This window comes from Lactuca serriola, chromosome 8 (genome assembly GCF_051521515.1).
Source record: "Lactuca serriola cultivar US96UC23 chromosome 8, Lser_US96UC23_V15, whole genome shotgun sequence".
NCBI classification, from domain to species: domain Eukaryota; kingdom Viridiplantae; phylum Streptophyta; class Magnoliopsida; order Asterales; family Asteraceae; genus Lactuca; species Lactuca serriola.
The window spans coordinates 72,566,941-72,593,903 of NC_136415.1; the positions used below are offsets into that span (position 1 = coordinate 72,566,941).

Consider the following 26,963-nt stretch of genomic DNA (forward strand, 5'->3'; position numbering starts at 1 on the left):
CGTCATAATCGGAAGTCGGGAAACAGTATAGAGAGAATGATTGAAATTCATGTCTTGTGTCTATACGATATCTTGAAAATGGAGGAATATCTGATCCTTTATCTAAAGGACACGCGTATCTGATAAGATCAGAGTTGACAGCCGCTTTTTAAAGCTACGATTGTTGATCAGGTTCTGAAGTTATGCAAAATAGTTATTAGACTTATTCAAGTGGGAGACTCTTAGATTAGTGTCTAACTCCATAACTATTTTGGTATGTACTTGACCCGATTATGAGCATGGTCCTTTTGGGTTGCCTTCACCATAGCAATATGTAGGATGAATTAAGGAAAGAGAGGTTTAATTATAATTTATTAATATATTATAAGAATAATATAGTAAAGGAGAAATCATAATTTTTAATTAATATTAATCAAGATGTAACAGCCCAAAATCTCAAGTATTGTTAAATTGCATTTTAGGGTGTTTTAAAGGGGGGACTCGGCGAGTTGGAGCCAGACTCGCCGAGTAGGGTCGCAGATTTGGTCGCGGGTTCGCGACTGGACTCGACGAGTCCAGTTATGGACTCGGCGAGTCGACGCTGTTCAGCAGAAACCCTAGCCGTTTGGTTTTGGATCGTATATAATGCCTCTTAGGCCGTCATTGTCCGTCTTTTGGCCGATGGAGAAGAACCCTAATCGTTGTGGACGTTTAGAGCAGGAGAGGAAGCTTTTGGAACCTTGAAGAATTTGTTAGGCAAGAAGAAGAAGAGTTTTGGCCAAAGGAATATCAAGGGGATCGAGTTCTGAGGTTTGGAGACACAGAGAGGGTGTTATTCAGGTAATATTTCGGATCATTTCTGCTATATTGAAGTGTGCACGAATTTAGGGTTTATGAAACCCATTTGGAGATTAGATGGATTGTTGTGTCGTTACCTAATGTTTATAACCTTGTATTAGTACCCCTTAGAGGTTCAGAAGGTCCTATGGTTGTATATTCGGAAAATATGTATCTCAGGAAGCAGTTTGATCGACTGCATGGCGTGGACTCGCCGAGTCGGATGATCAGACTCGGCGAGTAGCTTGAAGATTCACTGGGACTCGCCGAGTTGTTCTTCAGACTCGGCGAGTGGAGTCGGGGTGGCCCCGCGATTCTTCCAGGAGTGACTCGTCGAGTCAAAGAGGATACTCGACGAGTAGAAGGGGAATCTTAGAGGATTGAAGGACGACCAGACTCGCCGAGTCGCCAGGGAACTCGCCGAGTCCAGTCGAGCTGACAATGGTCTGTTGACCAGAGTTGACCGATGTGATTTCTTAGGGTCAGTTAACGTGGGAGATAGAAGTGTCAATAAGGGATATATGATGTTTCAGGGAGCTTGTAGCTCGGAGGATCAAGTGCAAGGGATTTCAGGGGTTGCTATCTTCCAGTGTCTACGAGGTGAGTCTTCTCACTATACTGTACCCGGAAGGGTTTGACTGTGGGACCGGAAGGTCGGATATGATATGTGATATGTATGCTATATGTGGTATGTTATATGTTATATGTGCTATGTATGTTATGGGCCGGAAGGCGAATATGTTATGGGCCGGAAGGCGATATGATGTGTGATGGACCGGAAGGTCGGCGTGGGTAAGGCCGGAAGGTTTACCCAGCAGGGACGGAAGTCCCCTGAGACACATGGACCGGAAGGTCGGGCCGGAAGGCAAATATTATGTGGACCGAAAGGTTCCGGGCCGGAAGGCGTATGTGCGTAAGGTATATTGGGGAACTCACTAAGCTTCGTGCTTACGTTGTTTATGTTATGTTGTTTCAGGTTCTTTCAGTAACGCGGGAAGGCAACGGTTCGATTGTACACACCGAAGAAAGAGTTGTGTTTTGCAGGATCCTGGTCTTCTATTATAATGAAAATGAAACTATGTTTTGTAATTCGAATGGGAATAAGATTTTAAACAAGTGTTTTTAATATTAAATTGATTATTTAAATGAAAATTTTGTTTTTGGAAATCACGGTGTTACAAATTGGTATCAGAGCCTTGGTTTGAGGGATTCGGACGCACCTACGGGTAAATCTGGACTCAAACTGAGGAAGTAAGAAAAAGTTTTTCAAATAAATGGTTTTCTAAAAGTGAATAAGAGTTCAAAGAGAAAGCAAGAAAGAGCAGTGTGTACAATCAGCCAGAGCCAGACGGTGATTTCCCAAAATACCTTTACTTTTGTATTATGAAATATCTATTATGCATTTTATGAGACATTATTGCATGCTAGAGACAGGCTAGGTATTTCACATCTTAGGACTAGAGTGGCCTGATTTGTGATGCCTTAGTCTAGGGTTTGCTGTTATATGTGCGTTATGCTTTTGTGTGTATGTGATGAGTGAGGGTATCTAGTTAGAACGCACGAGAGGTAGAGCTGCAGAGTACAGTGGTACTTCCGAGGATGAGCCGAGAAGGTGGAGCTATCACAGCTAAGGAGTCCTATGTATGCTTCGATGCTCGAATGCTGCTTGCTTCGTGCTTTGTGGAGTTCTCGATGATGGGAGACAGCTACTAAGTGAGTATGACGATACTCAGGAGGTAGATGTTTGGCATCATCAGGAGCTCTTCAGTAGCTGATAGCAAAGAGGTGGGAGGACGGCGGAATGGGCTAGAGATTAAGCCTAGCCAGATGAGTGCGATGGTAGAGTAGAGGATTTCGCTGGAAAGCGAGCACGCGCGATGAGATGGGTGAAAGAGCAGGTTTATCAGCTACTTAGGGACTATGGGATGGTCCGTGTGGAAAGTATGGGTAGATGTGGCAGGTAGTATGGGCCCGTACTACTGAAAGCAGAGGACCCATACTTGATACAGGGGGCATCCTAAAGGTCCTAAGTAACAGATTGAGGGGCGATGTTATGGTTCGGATACCATACATCGGAGCGGATACAGAGTGATGTTATGGTCTGGGCACCATACATCGGATCAGATTGAGATGGATGTTGTGGTCCGAGTGCTATACGTTGGAGCAGATTGGGGAGTGGTGCTATGGTTCAGGTACCATACACCGAAGCATGTTGAGGAGGGATGTCATGGGATGAGTGCCATGGCTATCTTGCTATCCGGTTATGACCGATGAAGTGGAGATTGGACACTATGGGTTTCAAGCCTGTAGACCATGATTGAGTACGGGGAGGCGTTCCTCGAGGGGAAAGGCGAGTGCTTATCAGAGTATTTTGGGTAAGAGTCAAAGACAGGGGAAAATTTCAGTTGAGTTGAGCAATCAGACGACAGAGGAGAGGTCACCTTTTGGGTGGGTAGTGTCATTTATGCTCGTGTGCAAGACGCGAGAGGTCTGGTGTTTCAGTTCTGGATTTGGGAGTACACCCTACAGGTAGTTATCGATAATGACTTCCCTCAGAGCATCAGGCAGCGGGTGTACCGCGAGACAGAGATTTACCATGAACAGACAGCCAGTTGGGGCTGAGGTAGTCGAGAACCACACCACACCTAATTGAGAATAATAGTTTGGGTTATAGTGGTAGCAGTGAAGAGTTCAGACGAGTTTTGCAGTGCGGAGAGTTGTCGTCTATGATGAGAGTAAGTCCCTGTTCTTGGGACAAATCCGGCGTTGGATACGGATTGATGAGTTGAGATGAGAGGAACGATGATGCTGCGGTGCATTCTTCTGGCCAGATATGTAATCGAGCAGTGCAGGTGCTTAGTATTAGATCAGTATGGGATTTGGAACGATTAGAGGCAGCCGTGATGAGAAGTTCTTGGAGAGTTAGCTAGAGGTTCAAAGTATAGGGGATTGTTTGACTCCATAAGGGGAGGGACTATCGGGTGTTGCACAGCACTTTTCTGGAGCAGATACGATTTCGCTGGTGAAAGATAGTTGTGGGTTGATTGTATATTAATTGGTGTTGGTTCGAACCCTAGTGGGGGAGAACCGGGTGCAGTATGTAAGAAAGCAAGAATTGTCAGGAGTAGTAATAAGTGGAGTATAGAGATGCAGTAGGAAAGCATGAGACCAAAGGTGTCGTCGATCGAGTAAAAAGGGGTTACATCGGAGCTTGCGGGTCCGGTGGTGTATGCCGCAAGTGCGGAAAGGAGGGGCACTGTGCACGGGATTGTTGGCAGTCAGTGCCAATTCGGGACTTGAGGAGGACAGGATGGAGCGGAGCCCCAGAGGGCTCAGGGTCGTGTTTATCTGCGTACGACAGAGGGAGACGGGGCAGTGCCGGAGGCAGCTGCGGGTATGATGCTTTCATGATGTCTTGATTGTCTTGCATTGATTTGGCGTATTGTTTGTGCTGGTATCTTGTATGGATTTCGATGCGGTATTCGTTGTTTCGCGGGTCTGGCATGGTTATGGATTGGTACTTCAGGTTTCGCTTTGGCATGCGTTATTCCCTGATGGTTGGGTATGGTTATAATTGGTGTTTTAGTGTCAGTAGTCTTGTGCGGTTTTCGATGTGGTGTTCATCCTTTGGGCAGATTGTGAGTTTGGTTATGGGTTATTGTCGCGGATTCCTTTGGTTATCGTCCGTGGGGGTTGTTAGGGGAGATGCGGCACTGGGTTGATTGTCGGGTAGCATCTACAGTCGTGGAGTGGATGATTGAAGGACTAGATTCTTGTAAGTGGGTTGATCAGGGAGGATGTGTGTTTTGCTGAGGGTTGCTTGTGCTTGTGGGAAGCAGTCAGTGTGTAATTGTCCTCTTTGTACAAGATTGTTCGGTAAAGTCGTTAATGACGATCGGTGGCAGTTAGTCAGTGTTTTAGTGGGGGAGAATTAGAAAATTCTCCGGGAGATCGATGAGTATGTGAGGGTGCTTAGCTGTTGGGAGTCAACAGTGTTTGTCAGCGCAGAGTATAGGCCGACGAGAACGAGTGCCGGGTATGCGGGGCGGGGTACAGACCTAGGGCATTCGATTGTGGAGGCCTGAGAGCAGGCCGGGATCAAGCTTGAGTAAGTAACCGAGATTATGTTGTGCATGTTTCTAGAGCTGGAACCGGAAGGTTCCAGAGTTAGAACCTGAGGGTTCGCAGAGTTGGGTGTACGGACCCACAGAGACATAGCCTCGAGTGGCTAGTATGTGTTATGAGAGTCGGTCCAGTCATGCTGGAGACTCTGTTGGTATTGTCGGATCAGTTTGAAATTGCGGATTATGTATGTTGTAGTGTGATTGCATTGGAAGGTCTGGCCCCGGGTTAGTAATCTTGTTTAGCTGAGGCAGTGATCTTAATGAGTGGAGAGAGTGCATGAGATTGAGAGCCCTGCAATGAGAACCAGAGTATGTGGATAGCGGTTATGCAAAAAGGGTGGTGTCGCTTGGGGCGAGCACCGTGGCACCGGTTGGAGTGGCATTATGGCCAAGAGGGTTCTTTGGAAAAAGGAAAAGAGGAAGGTGTGTAACTCCGAAGGGGTGCAAGTTCACGAAAGTGAAATTTGCAGAGCAGGGTTATGGTTAGAGTATTTCAAGTATGGTTTCGAGCATCATGTATGCGGCAATGAAGTAGGAACCATCCGGGTTGGGATGACTGACGAGACTCAGAAAGGATGCAAGAGAATAGAGAATCTTGAATTCTCAGTGTGATTCTGATCAGAGTATAGGGCGGATATTAGTGGTTCTCCTTGGGAGATGTTCGAGGATATCATCAGTGTACCGGGTTTTTCAACCTGCGGGTGTTGGGGCTAGTTCAGTAGGTGTATGTGATGGCAAGAGGGAACTTGTGAGAGTTGATCTGAGGGGGAGAATGGATCTCTCAGTCGGTCCGGAATGGGCAAAGTGGGCCTTGGATAGGGGATCCGGTGGTTCAGGGTATCCTAACCCTTATGGGTTGAGTGATCGTTGAGATTTGGAGCAGAGTGCATCTTGGGTAATTTCCGATTACAGAGAGTGATGAGCAGTTCAGAGTTCGTGCTTTAGTTGACAGAGCAGACTCAGCAGGTTAAAGAGAGTTAGTGATTGTCTAGAGTTAACAGGAAGGTTATGCAGGCAGACACCGTTACGAGCATGAGATTCCGGTCGGCGACTTCGTAATTCTGACGGGGTGTTTGGATTTAGGAAGAGGAGTAAATGGGGGGCCCCGGTATGTTGGGTCTTTTCGTGAAGGTACGAAGGTAGGAAGGGTGACCTATTGTTGGAGCTGTCAACGGAATTGGGACGGATCCAAGACGCTTGTATGTATCGCAATTGAAGAGGTGTATAGCGGATGAGTCAGCAGTGGTTCTACTTGAGAACGATTAGGTGGATGCGAGCATGTGTTACGTCGAGAGGCCAGTGGCCGTCGGAGATCGGAAGATCAAGGTTCTAAGGAACAAGGAGGTACCTCTGGTATTGGTTCAGTAGCGGCCTCGAGAGAGATCGGTAGTGTCTAGGGAAGCCGAATCGTGAGATGCGGGAGCAGCAGCCAGAACTATTTTCAGAGTGAGACTTCGAGGGCGAAGTCTAATTCAAGTGGGGGAGAATTGTAACAGCCCAAAATCTCAAGTATTGTTAAATTGCATTTTAGGGTGTTTTAAAGGGGGGACTCGGCGAGTTGGAGCCAGACTCGCCGAGTAGGGTCGCAGATTTGGTCGCGGGTTCGCGACTGGACTCGACGAGTCCAGTTATGGACTCGACGAGTCGACGCTGTTCAGCAGAAACCCTAGCCGTTTGGTTTTGGATCGTATATAATGCCTCTTAGGCCGTCATTGTCCGTCTTTTGGCCGATGGAGAAGAACCCTAATCGTTGTGGACGTTTAGAGCAGGAGAGGAAGCTTTTGGAACCTTGAAGAATTTGTTAGGCAAGAAGAAGAAGAGTTTTGGCCAAAGGAATATCAAGGGGATCGAGTTCTGAGGTTTGGAGACACAGAGAGGGTGTTATTCAGGTAATATTTCGGATCATTTCTGCTATATTGAAGTGTGCACGAATTTAGGGTTTATGAAACCCATTTGGAGATTAGATGGATTGTTGTGTCGTTACCTAATGTTTATAACCTTGTATTAGTACCCCTTAGAGGTTCAGAAGGTCCTATGGTTGTATATTCGGAAAATATGTATCTCAGGAAGCAGTTTGATCGACTGCATGGCGTGGACTCGCCGAGTCGGATGATCAGACTCGGCGAGTAGCTTGAAGATTCACTGGGACTCGCCGAGTTGTTCTTCAGACTCGGCGAGTGGAGTCGGGGTGGCCCCGCGATTCTTCCAGGAGTGACTCGTCGAGTCAAAGAGGATACTCGACGAGTAGAAGGGGAATCTTAGAGGATTGAAGGACGACCAGACTCGCCGAGTCGCCAGGGAACTCGCCGAGTCCAGTCGAGCTGACAATGGTCTGTTGACCAGAGTTGACCGATGTGATTTCTTAGGGTCAGTTAACATGGGAGATAGAAGTGTCAATAAGGGATATATGATGTTTCAAGGAGCTTGTAGCTCGGAGGATCAAGTGCAAGGGATTTCAGGGGTTGCTATCTTCCAGTGTCTGCGAGGTGAGTCTTCTCACTATACTGTACCCGGAAGGGTTTGACTGTGGGACCGGAAGGTCGGATATGATATGTGATATGTATGCTATATGTGGTATGTTATATGTTATATGTGCTATGTATGTTATGGGCCGGAAGGCGAATATGTTATGGGCCGGAAGGCGATATGATGTGTGATGGACCGGAAGGTCGGTGTGGGTAAGGCCGGAAGGTTTACCCAGCAGGGACGGAAGTCCCCTGAGACACATGGACCGGAAGGTCGGGCCGGAAGGCAAATATTATGTGGACCGAAAGGTTCCGGGCCGGAAGGCGTATGTGCGTAAGGTATATTGGGGAACTCACTAAGCTTCGTGCTTACGTTGTTTATGTTATGTTGTTTCAGGTTCTTTCAGTAACGCGGGAAGGCAACGGTTCGATTGTACACACCGAAGAAAGAGTTGCGTTTTGGAGGATCCTGGTCTTCTATTATAATGAAAATGAAACTATGTTTTGTAATTCGAATGGGAATAAGATTTTAAACAAGTGTTTTTAATATTAAATTGATTATTTAAATGAAAATTTTGTTTTTGGAAATCACGGTGTTACACAAGAATTAATTAAGAATTAATTTTGTGGCTAAAAGAGATTAATTAAGCTTAGGGGACTAAAGTTGTAATTATAAGATAATTACACTTGGGCTATGGATCACCTAATAATATATAGGTTGGACGAATTCTATGGGAAGCCCATAAGGAATTCGTTCAAGGGATATGTTAAAGGAGTCCATGGGCTGCTTAGGGCCTAAGCAGTCAGATTAGGGTTTCCTAGTTGCAAACCCTAATAACTTACATGTATATAAAGGACCCCTATGCCCCAAAAAAGTGGCTAACACTTGGATTAGGGTTTCCAGCCGTTTTTGGTGCCTCCTCTCTCCTCCCTCTTCATCCAAGTTTCTTAGTGGTGTTTGTGACTCCATTAGAGGTGCAACACTTGAGGCACTAAGCTTTCTGAAGCTAAGGATTGATTGTTATTGCTATATAACAATCAAAGGTCAGATCTAAACCCTATTTTGTATTAATATGATTAATTATATGCTAGATCTAGGGTTTATAGCTTTGGATATTCAATTGCATGTTCATTAGACAAACTAGATCCAAAAGCTATTAGGGTTTGCATGTACACCATAGGAATGATGTATTGCTGGAAACCCATCAAGAACATCTTCAATGTCATCGTCTGCCTCATATACAACTTGTTATTGATCGGAAAGATGAAAATATAGTATAATCACCGCAGGATATCTATAATGAACATCGTATTTAAAAATCCGCCATGATGCTTCACATGTAGAAATATATCTACAATATAGTATTCTTTAATTTCATCCAGTGCATCCTTGTTATCAGAATCATTATTGCTTTGCACCATAGAAACAGTAGCTCTATCAGGACCCTTGTTTATTTATTTAAACAAATACTTTATGGAAGATCCTTTCTTGGACAATTCAACATTAATGTAGCCATGATATCTTTTTAATAGATATTTGTTGTATGGAACAACATTTCTGTTATCTAATTGAACACCAGAATTTTCAACTAAATGTTCATCATTTCTTCTCCTATATAAGGGAAAACCATTTGAATCAACTAAAGTATGATTACAAAATTGCTTTGGAAAGTTTTTAGAACACTTTCTGTCGACCATGCATGGGCAATTCAAAATTTCAGCTCCACATGGACCATGAATCATGAACTCCTTAATAAGTGAATACAATTCTAGATCATCATCGATATTTGGAATCCCATCAGAAATAATGGGATCGATATCTTCAACTGTAGGAAGCTTATAGTCAGCATGCATAAACAAACATATATGACTATGAGGCAAACCTCTTTTTTGAAATTCAATTGTATAAACCGTTGCATGCAAAATATACAAATAAGAATATTTATTTAAGGGTTTAATTCATTTTTGGTCACTTAACTTTTGGTTTTGTGCTCATTTGGTCACTTAACTATTTTAAGTTTTAAAAGGTCATCAAACTTATGGCTTTGTGCTCATTTAGTCACTTAACTTTTGGTTTGGTCACATTTAGTCACCTAACTTTTAAAATTGTACTCATTTAATCACTAAACTCTTAAAATTTTTCAAAAGTTTAGTGACTAAATGAGCACAATTTTAAAAGTTAGGTGACTAAATGAGTACAAATCTAAAAGTTAAGTGACCAAACCAAAAGTTAAGGGACTAAATGAGCACAAAGTCAAAAGTTTGATGACCTTTTAAAACTTAAAAATAGTTAAGTGACCAAATGAGCTCAAAACCAAAAGTTAAGTGACCAAAAATGACCTAAACCCTTTATTTAATTATCATTAAAAAAGGTAAAGTAACCTCGATAGTTATTTTAACCAACTCTTTTGCTGATTGCTTCAACAGATACTTTCCATCTCTCTCAAACATGGTTAAGGTTAGAGTTCCGGTATTATCTTGTACACGTATAGGAATCATAAACCTATAAAAAAAATTAAAATCGAAAACAATATTAAATTTTTGATAAACATGAATTATTAGATAGTTAATTATGATTCAATTGTAAAGTAACAACGTTGGAACAACAGAAGTGGTAGTTTTTGTACAACTTTCATTATGACATACATAAGAATTGGTCTGATGAGCATCACTTTCATTTGATGGAACTGTTTTCCTAAAACAGTTAGTACATGCTTGATAATACTATTTTTTATTCTGTAAAATTCCCTTTATAGTGCCCACTATAATGAAATTACATTCCTAAAAATAAAAGGTATGTACTTTAAATTAACATACATAACACAGACATAAAAAAGCACAAACACATAATCAATAAATTTAAACCAACAAATTAAATTGAAACAAATAATAAGACATCAAATACCTTAACAAGCTCCCAAACCTCAGCGATAACATTCAACTTATTTTTTACCATGAAATCATCATATTCAAAAAGTTGATTGGATGGAATAATTGAAAATGTATTTGTAGATGAATATGGACCATCATCTCCATACAAACTATTATGTATACAAAAAAATATTAGTCACGTAAAGTATAATTGTACAATAAACACAATAAAACATCAATTACCTTTTGTTGAAATGAATAATTTCATCTATGTCAGAGTTAACGAACAATTTGGAAGAGGTAAAGTATGTGTTTACACTTGGATGATCTATAAAGAAAATATATAAAGATTAAGGGATAATGACTTAAAAGGGTAATATATTTTTCAATTTGTACACATTTGGTCACTGAGTTTTATTTTCGTCCACATTTACCCTTTCAACTTGTTAAACTATACACATTCAGTCCTTATAACCGGTTACTCTAGGTTAGCCAGTAAAAATGACTTAATAGGATAATATATTTCTCATTTTGTACACATTTAGTCCTTAATATTTTTGTACACATTTAGTCCTTAATATTTTTTTTTTTCAAAATAAGTCATTTTTGTTTTTATACTCATTCATTACTTATGAATGATTTCTTTAGGTTTTTCTCACGACATCTACGTGGGACAATCATTGATGAAGTGTGTGGGGTTGTTGATGTTAATGTGTAACGTCTCATTTTCACACAAAAAATTTTCATTTTTAAATAAGGCAAAATTCCCTAGTTATAAATCCATTATTAAGAAAAAACGTTTATTCCAAAATACATTTATCGAAAATCAAAGTAATATAAGAAACATGGAATCCTCAATATTGTTGATGAGTGTGGACTGTCATGTCTTCGCTTACAACTGGCCCGCACTACAACATATAGCAGGCCCACCTCAACCTATCCCACCACCACATGGCTATCTACGTAAGATGTTGTGAGAAAAACCTAAAGAAATTATTTATAAGTACTGAATGAGTACAAAAACAAAAATGACTTATTTTGCAACAAAAAAATATTAAGGACTAAATGTGTACAAAAATATTAAGGACTAAATGTGTACAAAGTGAGAAATATATTACCTTATTAAGTCATTTTACCGACTAACCTGGAGTATCCGGTCGTAAGGACTAAATGTGTACAGTTTAACAAGTTGAAGGGGTAAATATGAACGAAAAAAAAAGTCAGTGACTAAATGTGTACAAATCTAAAAATATATTACCTTTTTAAGTCATTATCCCAAAGATTAATTTAATGATGATACCATGAATATTAATAAAATTCATAGCATAATCAATATACCTCTAAAACATTAATATGACCAAATTGAAGAATAACAACAATACGACGATTATGTGGATTGTTATGTATATACTCTTGCATCTTGTACGCATAATCACCCCACAAATAGACATGAATTTGCAAGCCTCTGAAAAGTAAATTATTTATCAAAAAATGATATATTGACATGATATAATTTGAAATTTCAAAATTAAAAAATGTAAAAATATAAGAAAACCAACTTTGCATCTTGGATGTTGATGACGAGCTTGTGTTTTGATTTATCTGGATGATCTCGTTGTATCTCAGCAACTACAACCACTAAACCCATAACATCTATAAAGCAAAAAAAGGGAAATGAAATTTATGTTGGGAATTGGAAAACATAATATTATATTTAAACATAATGATATGTACTAACCAATAGATGTATCTTGAGGAGGAGCCAATGATAAAATGTTTTGATAATCAACAAATGAAAACCCAAACTCATATCTAGAAAAATCGTTACACTCTGTAACAACGGTTTCTTGGACGAATGTGAGTTTTTGATCCTCAGGAGTTAACTTAAAACTACCCGTTTTCAATGCTGCAAAGTTTGGACTTTTGATGTAAAATGTCATGCCATCGTTTAATGCATTTTTGAATCGATATATGTTTCTTTTGGAGACCGTTTCTTGGATTTTGTTCCCCTAAAAATGTTTAATATAATATAAAAACTTTAAAAGTAATTGAAAATAATGAATTATGTGTAACAAATATATAAAAGTAATTTTTTAAGGTACATGTTCATCCATTAAGATCCTTTCAATTGACCAAATTTCATTTTTTTTTTGTAGAAACACATTCGATGCCAAAGGTTTATGACACGAAGCTTGAAAGTCAAGTCATCCCTAGTTACATCCATATCAGATATCAAGGTAAGATTTGATGTTGCTATTTATCTGCAAAAAAAAAAGTAGAAAGAAAAATTAATAAAATAGTTGACTTTCATACCATATATACTAAATTGTTAACTGGGAAAAGTAAAATTTATGTGGAAAAATATAGCATAAAATGGTCGCTGTAACATAAATATTGTAAGAATTGGATTGTATAAAAAGGAGAAGAAGAAGAAATAAAAAAGGAGAAGAGAAAAGAATGATGATATAATATGCTATAAATGAAAAAAAATAAACTTGAAGAATTCTATTACATGGCAAGTTCATTGTTTTAATAATTGTTAACTAGAAAAAGTAAAATTTCTGTGCAAAAATATAGCATAAAATAGTCTATGTAACATAAATATTGTAAGAGTCGGATTGTATAAAAAGGAGAAGAAGAAAGAAAGAAAATAAAAAAAAGAGAAGAGAAAATAATGATGATATAATATGCTATAAATGAAAAAATTAACTTGAAGAATGCTATTAAATGGCAAGTTCATTGTTTTAATAATTGTTAACTGGAAAAAGTAAAATTTATGTGGAAAAATATAGCATAAAATGGTCCCCGTAACATAAATATTGTAAGAGTCGGATTGTATAAAAAGGAGAAGACAAAAGAAAGAAAATAAAAAAAGAGAAGATAAAAGAATGATGATATAATATGCTATAAATGAAAAAAAAAATTAACTTGAAGAATGGTATTACATGGCAAGTTCATTGTTTTTATGGTTGTTAAATGGAAAAAGTAAAATTTATGTGGAAAAATATAGCATAAAATGGTCCCTGTAACATAAATATTGTAAGAACCGGATTGTATAAAAAGTAGAAGAAGAAAGAAATAAAATAAAAAAACAAAATGAAAACCGTTAACCGGTGATGATTAAAGTTGTTTATCCATTTTTTTTGTTTTTGATATAAAATATTAACAAAGTATAAAAATTCAACTGTAGGGTTCTATTCATACATGTAAGAATCGGATTGCAAAAGAAGGAGAAGAAGAAAGAAATAAAAAAAATGAAAACTTTTAACTGATGATCTTCAAATTCTTCATCCTTTTTTCTTTTGTTTTTGAAATACAAAATCCACAAAGTATAAAAAGTCAACTGATGGGTTCTATTCTATTCATACATGTAAGAATCAGATTGTAGAAGGAGAAGAAGAAAGAAATAAAATTACAAAAAACAGAATGAAAACTGTTAACTGATGATGCTTCAAATTGTTCATCCGTTTTTCTTTTGTTTTTGAAATACAAAATCAACAAAGTATAATCAGTTAACTGATGAGTTCGATTCATACATGTAAGAATTAGATTGTAAAAGAAGGAGAAGAAGAAAGAAATAAAATTAAAAAACAAAATGAAAATTGTTAACTGATGATGATACACTAACCTGATGATTTTTGTATTCTGTGAATGAAAGTGAAAGGTTGTCAAATTCTGTGGAAAGGGTTAATATTAAGATGATGATATTTGATGATATAAACGTATGAAATTTAGCCTATAAATTAGGAATCAGTATCAAATTTAGTTTTATACTCCCTCCGTCCCAACATTATTGTCCACGGACAAAAAACACACAGATTAAGAAAAACATTAATTACCACTAACTTTATTTAATAAAATGACAGTTTTGTCCTTACTTTGCATTTAATTTTCAATTAAATGCTTAGCTGGTTAAGTAATAATCAGGGGTATTTTGGTAAAAATATTATTTATTTTTAGAAGTGGACTATTATTTTGGGACAAACCAAAAAGGAAAGATGAACTATAATTTTGGGACGGGGGGAGTATTGATTGATATTGATATTGATATTGAATTGATATTGATATCAATATTGATTGATTATATGCAGAGAAATAATTTGAATGGATAAATTCAACTAATTTTGGATGTTTAGGATATTTAAGATATATTTTAGGATATAAATAAGATAACATAACGAATTATGCATATTTAATTTCTAGATATATTATTCCTATTTCTATGCATATTAACTCAACCAATTTTTATGCTTTTATTTAGGAATTTGAATGTGAATGGTTGCTGTGATATTATGGGCGGGAAAAGAAGATTGGAGAATCATGGAGGAATGACACGTGGCATTATATAGTGTTAAAAATGGACATGTGGCCTTTAGGAGAGTGTTTTATTAGGCAAAGAGAAGAGATTATTATATTGTTGTTATTGTTATTTATTCCTAAGGCTGAATGGAGTGGGGTTCGCCACCAGGTCGCCAAGGCTCATTATAAACAAGAAAACGCCCCCTAGCTCTCGCTAAGGGACTCACCAAGAGATGATCGTCAATTGTATGGCGTGTAGAGAGAGAAGACAATGGAAGAGTTTGATTGGTGCAGAAGAATTGAATGATATTTGCATGCAAATAGTTTGATTACTTTTCCAGCCACTTTATTTAATTTACCATTAAATTTCTATCCGCTACAATTCAATTTTCATTTACATTCCACAAAATTCAATTGCACAATTACATTCAGCAGTAAAAAAACATTTTTTTAACAAATAAAAATTAAAAATTTCATCTACCATTCAACTACTATAAATCAAACCACATTCTTAACATTTCACACACACACAAAATATCACTATCTCAATTCTCCAACACAAAAAATGTCTTCATCTCAAACAAAAAAAAACCCCAAGAACCAACAAAAAAAAATCTTCAAACCTTCCATCACTACACCTTCCACCTCCAAACACTCAATCCCCAAACCTTCCATCACCACCATGTTATCGACCATCATTTGATCAACCAATTCACTCTCCCGCTAACTTATACTTTCCCACAATGGCTCCACAAATGTTTCCATTTAATCATTTCTCTTCTCAACCAATGAGATTTTACCACAACCAATCTCAACCAACACCTCGGTCGGATATGGATCTTGATCCGTTTGAAACGGTTCAAGAAACTCAATTCTTTTCTCAGCCCCAACCGCAAACTAACTTTCAATCTCAACCACGTCGCCTACTCGACAAGTCATCCGATTCTTCTGATGAAGGCCCCGTTGAAGATCCAGTTCAAGAATCCTTTCAAGAGCCCGAAGTGGAACCACACGTACAAAAAAAAGGAATTGACATCAACAACGACTGTCCTTATGAAGTTCGAACTTGTCCTATGGGACGAGACAAAGCAAAAGGAAAGTTGAAAGAAGCACAAAGTTCGTCGACTGAAGCAGAGGAGATAAGAAACTCAATCAAAGGGTTATACGATAAGCTTGAGGGTTTTTTTGAAAGTGGGAAAGTTCAAAGAAATGAACCCTGCTAGAAAGGAAAAGAACCGTGCGTTAGAACTTTACTTAAAGCCCATGGGAGATCAATTGTCCAAGGAGGAACGTCGAGTTATTATGAACGTCAAGCGGGATCTCGCTAAAGATTACAACTGGGATTAATTGTAGTTTTTTTAAGTCGTGTGTTTCGTCTATTATTAAGTCGTAGTTTTTTTAGTCGTGTGTTTCGTCTATTATTAAATCGTTGTTTTTTTTAAGTCGTGTGCTTCGTCTACTATTATTAAGTCGTAGTTTTTTTACATAGTGTGTTTCGTCTATTATTATTAAGTCGTAGTTTTTTTAAGTCGTGTGTTTCGTCTACTATTAATGTAATCTTTTTTATTTAAATTTTCAGTTTTTATAACCTCCTTTATTTAATATATATATATATATACATATATATATATATATATAAAGTTAAATATAAATATATAATCATATTATATGGAATTGTGTGTGTATGTGTGTGTGTGTGTGTGTATATATATATATATATATATATATATATATATATATATATATATATATATAAAGTTAAATGCATGGAATCTATGTAATCACGTGATGCCACCCTTTTTTATTCAACTTTGGCTGCAATGCATGGAATCTATGCAATTTTGTCTTCATATTTTTTGGCAGAGAATATTTTTTTGCAGGGAATCAAATAAGGAATCAAGTCACTTCACTCATGAATCAAATAGCTGCAAATCAAAACTATTCAAACATTGAATCAAGCTGTATCAAAGAAAAACTATTACTTCAATGTCGTCTTCGTCATCTTCATCGGACGATGTTCTTGATAGTGTAGTGCAGTCGGTCGTCTCCGTACGTAATATGCTACAACAACGTCTTAACAACATTGAATCAAGCAACGATCAACGTAAACGAAGAAGATATATTCAAAGACAGCGTGAAGCGGCCCACCAACGTCTCATGCAAGATTATTTTGACGAGAATGCTCTCTTTGAAGGATATTATTTCCACAGACGGTTTCGGATGCATAAAGATTTGTTTATGCGTATTGTAGAAGCGGCCCACCAACGTCTCATGCAAGATTATTTTGACGAGAATGCTCTATATTCAAAGACAGCGTGAAGCGGCCCACCAACGTCTCATGCAAGATTATTTTGACGAGAATGCTCTCTTTGAAGGATATTATTTCCGCAGACGGTTTCGGATGCATAAAGATTTGTTTATGCGTATTGTAGAAGGTGTGACTTCAGTGTCTGATTATATACAACAACGCGCAGACGCAAGAGGTACATTAGGCTTTGATCCAATTAAAAAATGTACTGCTGTATTTCGTATGTTAGCATATGCCCCCCCTTGATGCACTAGAAGAGAGTTTTAGAATGTCTGCACGTACTGCCCGAGAAAGTCTTCATGAATTTTGCATAATTGTCATGTCTTTGTATGGTCCATGATATTTGCGTCGGCCTACTGCTGATGACATACAACAATTGTATGCTCATCTTGGAAATGTGCATGGTTTGCCTGAGATGTTAGGAAGTTTAGATTGCATGCACCGGAGATGGAATGCGTGTCCTAACGCATATCAAGGACAATACACAAAGAGCAATTATAATTATCCCACGGTCGTACTTGAAGCTGTAGCGTCACAGGATTTGTGGATCTGGCATGCCTTTTTCGGTAGTGCCGGTTCGCTTAATGACATTAATATTTTCAATAATTAACATATTCAACAAGGTATATGATGGTACTGCCCCAGATTCGTCATTTGTACTCCGAGGAACAGAATACAAATTTGGGTACTATCTTGTGGATGGGATCTATCCTAACATTTCTATTTTCGTTAAAAGTTTGTCATGTTCGAATGACCCTTAGAGGGCCAAATTTAAGAGAGTCCAAGAAAAAGCAAGAAAAGATATTGAACGAGCGTTTGGAGCATTAAAAAAGTGTTGGCAGATAGTTGCAAAACCATCCATGTTTCGTGATATTTCTAATATGACAGAGGTGATGTATACATGTATCATATTGCATAATATGATACTAGAATGTGAAGGAAACGCGATATGTGTGTACAATGAGAATGAAGTCATTCCGGATACACAGCCACTAGAATATGGTGGTCAAGAATGGATGTAAAGATTGAGGATAATTCAGAGTGCAGTAATCCATACCGATCTTCGCCGCCATTTGACCGATCATCTTTGGATGATGGAAAATCTTGATCTAAATATGTCACCGGAAGACGAATGGGAAGACCAATATTCGGAGGAAGACTCGTTGCTTTAGTGTTTTTTTTTTTTTGTTTTTTTTTTTTTTTTTCTGAAGTGAGTTTTAATAATGAAGTGTATTTTTTTATGTATTAAATCATATTTAGGTCTTAAGTAGTATTAAATCGTGTTTTAAGTTATTGTATATATTATTTAATATTAAATAAAAAATATTTTTTTATTAAAAAATAATAATTAAATTAAATTATAAAAAATATATTTATTAAAATATAGTAATTAAATTAAATTATAAAAAAAATACAAAAAGTTGAATGCTAAGAATATTACCACTCTTAACTCTTGTGTGGTGCTAAAATGAAAAAAATAATATAGCATTTAAATACTTACATGCCAATGTGCTAGAGTGTCGCAACTCTATTGACGTAGATGGACGTTAAATGGATAGGGTCCAATCGGAGACCCCACCTGACCTTTCCCCTCAGCTCCAACGGCCGACTCCACTCCCGAGTCGTTTTTGCCTGCTCCCGACGACCCTTCTCAGTCTCCTTCCCAAATCAAGATGGGGTTTTTCTGCTACAACTCGATTTTTATTTATTTATTTATTTATTTGCTTTCGACCAAAAAGGTTAAAAAAAAGATGAGTAGGGCTCAGCGCAGATGAATCAACGAAGATAGTGACGGTTAGTGGTTCGTTGTGGTCCTTGTGGAAGCATTATAAAGACTACTCCGTTAACAATCACTAATAAAAAGAGGAAATTGGCATACCTCTTCGCTGTCCTCTGCGGCAACCGCACAATGAAAACCCTGGAGTTGACCTAATCGACAATCCAACACAAAGGTTCAGTGCCTTCCGGATTCAGTTCAACCTAATGCAGAATCAAGTTCGTATCATTGTTAGCATTCAAGTGAAGGTATCCGGTTTTTTTTTTAAGTAGACAAATGATTCAGGTTTTGTTTTGATTGAGTCAAGTTTTTGGATTAAATTTGGGGTTAAGATTTTGGTTTCAGTTAGGCAGGTTGTTGGGTTTCTATATCGGTGTCACTGTTACGATTTTGGGTACATCTTAACATTAACAACAATGGCGGAGTAATAGTAAATGGGTGTTTTGGCAGGTGAGTTCAGATTGCAAAAATATGTCTGGATGAACAAGGCTAGTTTTATATACCAACAATCATATGGTTTAGAAAACTCTTCATCTGAAGAACAATGGTGGGTCGACAATAAGAGACGATTTCATGAGCCTTAAGATGAACCACACCACCACCAATTCAAAAATTTGCAGGGGGTACAATCTGCTATTGCATGTGGTACAAGTCTATTGGACTCTCTTCCCACACACAGAAGTCATCTAGATATTTTTTATACAAGTATTAGTAGATTGTCCATGTAACCATTTCCGAGACAAAAAATAAAAAGCAACTTGTTAGAAGGTCGTATTGCATGTTTTGGTCCTAACCTGAAACTTTGTTACAAATGTTTTGTATAAAAACCAACAGTATTGCCTAAATCATGAAAAAAGGTGAGAAGCTCTTTGATAAATAAGTATTTAGCTTTTGTATTGATATTAATAATAGTAATAATAAGTAATTTAAAATTATTTGAATATTAGAAATTCCACATCATCGGTTTTGTACACATGACAGATGATGTGGATAATGAAAATTCAAATGGCAACAACTTGTACCACATCATTGATTAAATCAATCTGCCCTGAAAAGTCATTGATTATGATGATGACATCAACAGTGGGAAAACAACTCAAGTTGTATTGAAAAAATTAATTGATAAGAAACTCCTAAGGAGGTGCGCAGACCACATATACTCTATCTCAACACTTTCAATGAAAAAACAACTCAATTTATATTATAGAAAATATCACGTGATACGAAATTTCTTGGAAATGATATATCTTTTTCTCTGTATATAGTTCATTTCATTTTGGTGCTCCAACCACATACATTTTGTCTCAACTCTCAGCAAATTTATGCATCCGTCGCATCCGTTAATTTCTTCTTCGTCATTTAAAGGGCGCGCTTGAGTTTGGTGTTGCTCTGGGAATCTGTGGTACGTTCCTCTAACTGTTAAACTGATGAATTATATATAAGTTACCAAGAAAGAAACGAAAGTGCTAATTAATGAAGTTTTATATAAGTTATTTTAAGAAATGTCAGATCCAGAATGTGAGAAACGTATTTTGACTTAATCTAATCAAAGTTGTGAAGTTTTTGAATTAGTGTCGTAGAAGATCAAATTAAGCAATTTGTGAAGTGAATAATGATGGCCAACGGCTTAGTATTTGGATCAAAAGTTAACCCGAAAATTAAAAAAAACAAAGTAAAACAGCAACAACGCTCCTTCTGAGATACAGTCGTGAGTCGTCACCACCCAAAAGGAATCACCGGGCAATCCAACTTGAAATTCTCGATACAGATACACCATGAGATTCTCAAATCAGCCTTCAAGATCACCTCCTAATCCTGCCAAAATTAGGATAGCAATGGAAAATAATCTCTAAACTTAGAGAATTAATTTTAAGGAAACCTCCAAAAACCTGCCTTTTCCATTCATGATTTTCACTCTGTGGTTAACCGATCTAGTGAATTGAGAGAAAAAAGTCAAGCGGTGGATCAAACCCTGTGGAAATTGAAGTATGAGCTTCCACGTCTTTTAAGAAAAATCTCAATGTAGAACATAGAGTGAAACATTATTAGTTTGTATAATGTAATTGTGGAAAAACTAACTCACATTACCTAAATCAATTTATGCCTATCTTTAGAATTGCGACTTGCTTGTATTATGCTTTCAAAGGAGTTTTTACATGGTAACCTATTATATCGGTTATGAGTTGTGCATGGTTTTCCTACATAATAACAGGTTTTATTGGAAACTCAAATCTCTTTGTATAAAGTTCTTTTCACTGAAGTGCTAATACCACTTGCAATCTATCTCAACAAATCGACACATCGATGGCATCTTCTTCATCATCTCCCTCTCTTCCGGCCTTTCCTTCTCAATCCTGGAAGTACCATGTTTTTCTTAGCTTTAGAGGAGAAGATACTCGCAGAAATTTTGTTGATCATCTCTACTCGGCTCTTGAACAACAAGGGATCTACACCTACAAGGACGATGAAACACTTTCTCGGGGCGAATCGATCGGCCCAGCCCTTATGAAAGCTATAGAAGAATCTCAGATTGCTGTCATCATATTCTCAGAGAACTATGCAGACTCTTCATGGTGCTTAGATGAACTTGCATGTATTATGAAATGCAAGGATATTAAAGGCACAATCGTTATGCCCATATTCTATGGTGTAGATCCCTCTGAAGTACGAAAACAAAAACAAAAATATGGAGAAGCATTTGCCAAGCATGAGTTGGAGAACAAGAAGAAAACTAAATCTTGGGGACACGCAGTTGTGGAGGACCCTTGGGGATTGCTCTCTGCACCTCGAGAACAAATCCGGAAATACCAAGAAGCCTTTGCCAAACATGAGTTGGAGCACAAGGCCAAGGTTGAATCTTGGAGAAAAGCACTTGTGGATGCAAGTAACATTTCTGGATGGGAACCCAAACACGTTGCCAACGGGTAATGTTCTTTTTTGTTTTTGCACTTTTTATGCCTAGAATATGCATGCTCTACAACTCATTTACACTTGTACCTTGTTAGTTTTTTTATACAAATATAATTATTCTTGATGATGTTGATGACCGTATAGATCAATTGATCAGTTATGTATAGGCTTAATTTAAGTTATGATGGTTTTCATTGACTTCTAATTCTGATTTCTTATTTAACGCCTGCTTCAAGCTACAACAAAGAAATCCATCTTGCTTTGTTTGTTGCTGTTTGAAACCATTCAATGTTTCCCAAGAATATTACTACATATACTTGTGATGTTAACCTTACAAGTCCTATTTTGAATCTGAACTTTCATGGAGCATGAAACAAATTACTTTTTTGTCAATTCGAGTATGTGTTAATAATCCTTGCATATCCAATGTGTAGGCATGAATCAAGGGTTATCAAAGAAATTGTTGACACAATTTCACAGAGGTTGCAGTTAGTACCTTCAAGTGCAAATGAGGACCTAATCGGAATGGCGGCTCGCATACAACGTTTGAAATTAGAGTTACAAATTGAGTCAGGTGGTGTACGAATGGTTGGAATATGGGGGGTTGGGGGTGGTGGTAAGACTACTCTTGCTTCTTCTATTTATGATGAAATCTCTAGCATGTTCGATGGTTGTTGCTTTGTACAAAATATCCGGGAGGAATCAAGCAAGATTAATGGTTTGGTAAGCTTGCAAAAAAAAATTCTCTCTGGTGTTTCGAAACAAAAGGAAGTTCAGGGAATAGAGAGAGTTGAGGAAGGAAGACGCATGATACAAAATAGGTTATGCCATAGAAAGGTCCTCATTGTTCTTGATGATGTCGATCAGCTTGACCAACTAAAAGCGTTAGCTGGATCACATGGTTGGTTCGGTGAAGGAAGCCGAGTAATAATGACAACTAGAGATGAGCATATATTAAATGCACACAGAGTAAATGTGACACACAGTATTAGATTGTTAAACAGTGATGAGGCTATTAAGCTATTTTGCAAGCATGCACACCGAGATCACACACCCATGGAAAATTATGAGCAGCTTTCAAAAGAGGTGGTCTCTTATGCCGGTGGGCTTCCATTAGCACTTACAATTCTTGGTTCATTTCTATGTGACAAAAATATTCATGAGTGGAGGAGTGCATTAGCAAGACTGAAAGAGATTCCAAATGATAATATTCTGGAAACGCTAAAAATCAGCTTTGATGGACTCACAAAGGTTGAGAGAGAGTTGTTCCTTGATATTGCATGTTTCTTTAGGGGGAAGTACAAATACAACGCAATGCGGATCTTTGATGCTTGTGGTTTTCATCCAGTTATAGGAGTAAAGGTGTTGATACAAAAGGCTCTCATAACTATTTCAGAAGATGGATATTTTGATATGCATGATCTGGTGCAAGAAATGGGACACTATATTGTTAGAGGGGAACACCCTAAGCACCCTGAAAAACATAGTAGGATTTGGAAGGAGGAAGATGTTTATAAAATATGTGCTATGGATGCAACCACGGTAATGTTTAAGCTAGCTTTGCATGATATATTATGTCTGTATAAACAATCACTTTTGAATCCATCCTGATTCCTGACACCATTTTGTTCCTCTATCACAGGAACTTGACAAGATTGAAGCAATAGAAATGGATTTTCACTTCCAGCCAGCAAAAAAACAAGAACAAGATCTTCCTTCGGTTTCTGCAAACATGAAGAACCTTCGGTATATGAAATCGATAGGGGATCCTGCAAAATTATTGTTTAATGACCTTCCACTAAGGGAGCTTTGCTGTCTTATAGTGTCCTCAGGTTCTGAAAAGCAACTTTGGGAGGGCTGTAAGGTAATTTGTATTGTTGGTCACTTTGTCTAATTAACAGATGAAAACAAAGTTGATGATGAATTACAGACACGACTAATCCGGAGTATACTTCAATTATCTATAGTATTGAAAAGCATGGACCTTTATTCTGTGAATGTCCTTTAAAGATATTTTATTATCTTTGTTTTTCTCAAGTGATTTATAGATACTTTATTAAACAATTGAACACATCAGATGATTTCCATTTGTGTTTGTCTGAGTGTGTTTGTGTCTATCTGTGTGTGTGCCATTTTCCTTCAAATCATGTCACCTTGATACATTTTTGACTTGTTTGCACTTGTACTCAACAGGTGCTCCCAAGTTTGAAGTTATTGGAACTTAGCCATATGAATAAGCTAATCATGACACCAAATTTTAATGGACTTCCAAATCTTGAAAGATTCATTCTTCATGGCTGTCTGTGTTTAGAAGAAATTCATCCATCGATTGGATGCTTGGAAAAGCTTGTTTTCTTATCTATAGAAAATTGTCGGAGTCTTGAGATATTTCCACCCATTAGGGGAATAAGGAAACTCGAGACCCTTGAATTCACAGAGCACCCTAAACTTGTTAAGTTTCCAAAGATCCACCATCAGAGGATGGAGAATTCAACACATCTTGATTTGGATGATAATAGTGGGAGCCAAGTTGCACCCTACATAGAATCTAGTACAAACTATGTTGTTAGTTGTTTGAGGTGTGGTTGCAGACATCTTCCTGGTGTAGAATGTTGTGTAGAGGGGCCTTGTTTATCTCGCAACATATTCTTAGTTTTGTTTCACAATTTGCAAGAACTCCACTTCTTAAGGAAGTTGGATCTGAGCGAGTGCAATTTGGGAGATGAAGATATAGGCTCTGATGTTTTGGAGTTGCCCAACTTGCAAGAACTCAATCTATTCAGAAATAAGTTTTCACAGTTAAGTTTTAGTTGCTTGCAATTTCCTCGACTCAAATGGCTCGACGTGTCATTCTGCAAAGAACTTGTAGAATTGTCGGAGCTGCCACAAAGTATAGCCATTGTTAGAGCAGATTGTTGTGATTCACTTGAAAGCTTTGGAGGTATCTCAAACTGTAAATGGTTGTGGAAAGTCTCACTTTGGGGGGCTTACAAATTAGGTCCGCGTGTTGGTGAGATATTACTAGGCTCCATGCTCCAGGTTTGGCTTTATACTATACGTACCTTTTGAATTTTGTTCTTTATCATATTAATTAACCCAATGAATGTGTTTTCCATGGCAGGGGAATGCTATTGAAGATCATTTTATCAGTTTCACCATTCCATATCAGATTCCAAAGGGGTTTGTAGGGAGGTTCTTTAGGGGAAAAACATTGACAAAGCGTCTCCCACATGTTAAATGGGACCCATATAAAAGGCATATTCAATCTGGTGAAGAAAAGTTTAGACTGCGTCTTCCAGATGATTGGTGCAATGACTTTTGTGGGTTCTTAATACACATTATATTCCAGGACAAAGATATGGAGATTGACATAAGTATCAAGAAGGATCCAGATGAAGAAGATTCTCGGTTTGAGATTTGGCATGAGTCTGATGAAACACCAGAGCCTGAATATTTAGAAGGAGAAGTAAAGACATCTGTGGGATATGTTTCCTTTAGTTCATTGAGGCAAACCACATCATTGAATTCATCATACAGTATTATTTCATTTTCCATAAAGAGAAATTGGACTTCGTTTGCAGTTGAGCTTGTTCCTAGAAAAAGTAAAGATGATCCCGTGCAAACGACAAAAGCTGCAACAGATTGCTCAGAATTTTGGCATGAGGAAAATGATGAATATAAAGCATTTATGATCCAAGATAATTCAAAGTATTCTATCAATATTATATGGAAAGCTTAGAAAGATATCTAACAAAACCATACACCCATAGGACGGCTGTCGACTCTTTGCCAGTTCGTATAGTCTGAGTGACTCTGAACTTATGGTTGTGATTACACTGCAACATACATCGAGTAACAAATTGCAAAGGGAGGAGAACAGCTGTCCTGAAGATGATACCATAAAATATTTTGAGCATTGAGAGAGAATGCTTTGTATATAACACTACTACAAAAGACTACATAGGACCCGCTATAAAAGACCCGGTTATTAAACAAAACGGGTTATATTATGTAGAAACCGGGTTTCATGGAAGGGAGAGCTATATGACCCGGTTTAAAGTAAGGAACCGGTCTACATGATCAAGTTAAAGAACCCGGTCTCAATTATACAACCGGATCTTTTTATATTTGTGGTCATATGGCCCGGTTTTGTAAATACAACTGTGTACTATTGCCAGAATGCTAATTTCCAGGGGTCCTAATTTATGAGAGGATTATCCGAATATATAAGAAAAAACTTGATTTTTAACATATATGTTATGGGTATTCAGGCATAGGTTTTTATGATAGGTCATGAAACAAAATTTAACTTTGAGGATAATAACCACGAATTTCTAATTGCTTCTTGCAATATTTATTTATTCATCCATTCACTCAATATAAAGGAAGTTAGCCAACATATTTCTCTGTGTCCCTGGTGCCCCGATGTTTTCCTATTTTACCCCGGGTTTTGAGTCTTTTTTGCCTGCATATGTCTCCTCTCTGGTTCCTTGCTAGAGTACACCATCCTTACACTGGAAAACTCATCTTTTGAAGTTCAAGTTGTTGATCTTCTCATCTTAGGTTTGTATTTTGACATTTGTCGTTTTTGCCCTTAGGGGTAGCCAATTTGCTATACCACAACAAATTATCAATATAATTGCAAATTGCATCATATACTTGAATATGATGCAAATTAAACACTAAAAAACGAAAAGAAAATCAAATTTAAAGTTTCCTGAGGACTAAAGGTGGAGCGTTAGACAAAAAAAAAGAGGGTCAAGATGTAAAGTGGTATTTTTGTAAATAGGTAGAAAACTAAAATGGTAGGGGTATCTTAATTAAATTAAACAAGGGTATTATAGGAAACAAACATTCAATTACATTATATCCTAAATATACTGATAAACTAAAATATCATATCTCTCTCTCTCTCTCTCTCTCTCTCTCTCTCTCATCCTCGCAGTTAGTTTCTTTTCCAATGATTCCCCTTATCAACTTCTTCTCCGACACAAGATCATCTACTGTGTATCTTCATCTCCACCTCCAATGTAGATGATTTGCTTATCAAGTCTATCGGTTTCCCCTAAAATCAACGTCAAGTCGTCCAAATATGGAGTTATTGTTCCTCATCGGTCTTTCGTCTCCGGCCGATTTTGAATGCACCGACTCTGCTCTTCTACAATTATGTGGCTGAACACTGTTAATCTTAACCCTGTTTGTGTTAGATGTTTGTGTTAGATCGGACAGATACTTGTGAATATCGAGAATCAATCTTGTATTATGATAAGTTTAGGGTTTGTTGATTTTCAATTTGGTATGGTGTGTGATGTTTGATCAGTAATTTAGCTACAATTGTGTTTGAATCGTGATTATTTTTCATTTGCTTAACTTATTGTTTAACGATCTCGAAA

The 26,963-nt window shown here is 37.5% G+C and overlaps 2 protein-coding genes across 4 annotated transcripts; one reads left to right on the forward strand and one right to left on the reverse strand.

Annotated features, from left to right (window-relative positions):
* Window positions 1-9,900: 9,900 nt before the first annotated feature.
* Window positions 9,901-15,259, reverse strand: LOC145067044 (uncharacterized). The gene is made up of 11 exons (XM_079014265.1): window positions 15,199-15,259; window positions 14,935-14,951; window positions 13,905-14,012; window positions 12,015-12,285; window positions 11,836-11,929; window positions 11,615-11,741; window positions 11,516-11,519; window positions 10,520-10,604; window positions 10,311-10,446; window positions 10,183-10,186; window positions 9,901-9,908 (listed from the first exon to the last, which is right to left on the reverse strand). Exons 1-11 carry the CDS (start codon window positions 15,257-15,259, stop codon window positions 9,901-9,903), a joined length of 915 nt encoding a protein of 304 aa, XP_078870391.1.
* A 3,322-nt stretch (window positions 15,260-18,581) lies between these two features.
* On the forward strand, window positions 18,582-26,940 carry LOC145065618 (TMV resistance protein N-like). 3 transcript variants are annotated; one of them, XM_079012647.1, is made up of 8 exons: window positions 18,582-18,908; window positions 19,111-19,305; window positions 19,926-20,062; window positions 20,233-21,584; window positions 22,005-23,112; window positions 23,213-23,434; window positions 23,764-24,609; window positions 24,692-26,940. In XM_079012647.1, exons 4-8 carry the CDS (start codon window positions 20,965-20,967, stop codon window positions 25,307-25,309), a joined length of 3,414 nt encoding a protein of 1,137 aa, XP_078868773.1. In that variant the 5' UTR covers window positions 18,582-18,908; window positions 19,111-19,305; window positions 19,926-20,062; window positions 20,233-20,964; the 3' UTR covers window positions 25,310-26,940. The 3 variants fall into 3 exon arrangements, with proteins under 3 accessions (XP_078868773.1, XP_078868771.1, XP_078868772.1); XM_079012645.1 differs by having other exon boundaries at window positions 20,873-21,584; XM_079012646.1 differs by having other exon boundaries at window positions 19,006-19,305; window positions 19,926-21,584.
* Window positions 26,941-26,963: the final 23 nt, after the last annotated feature.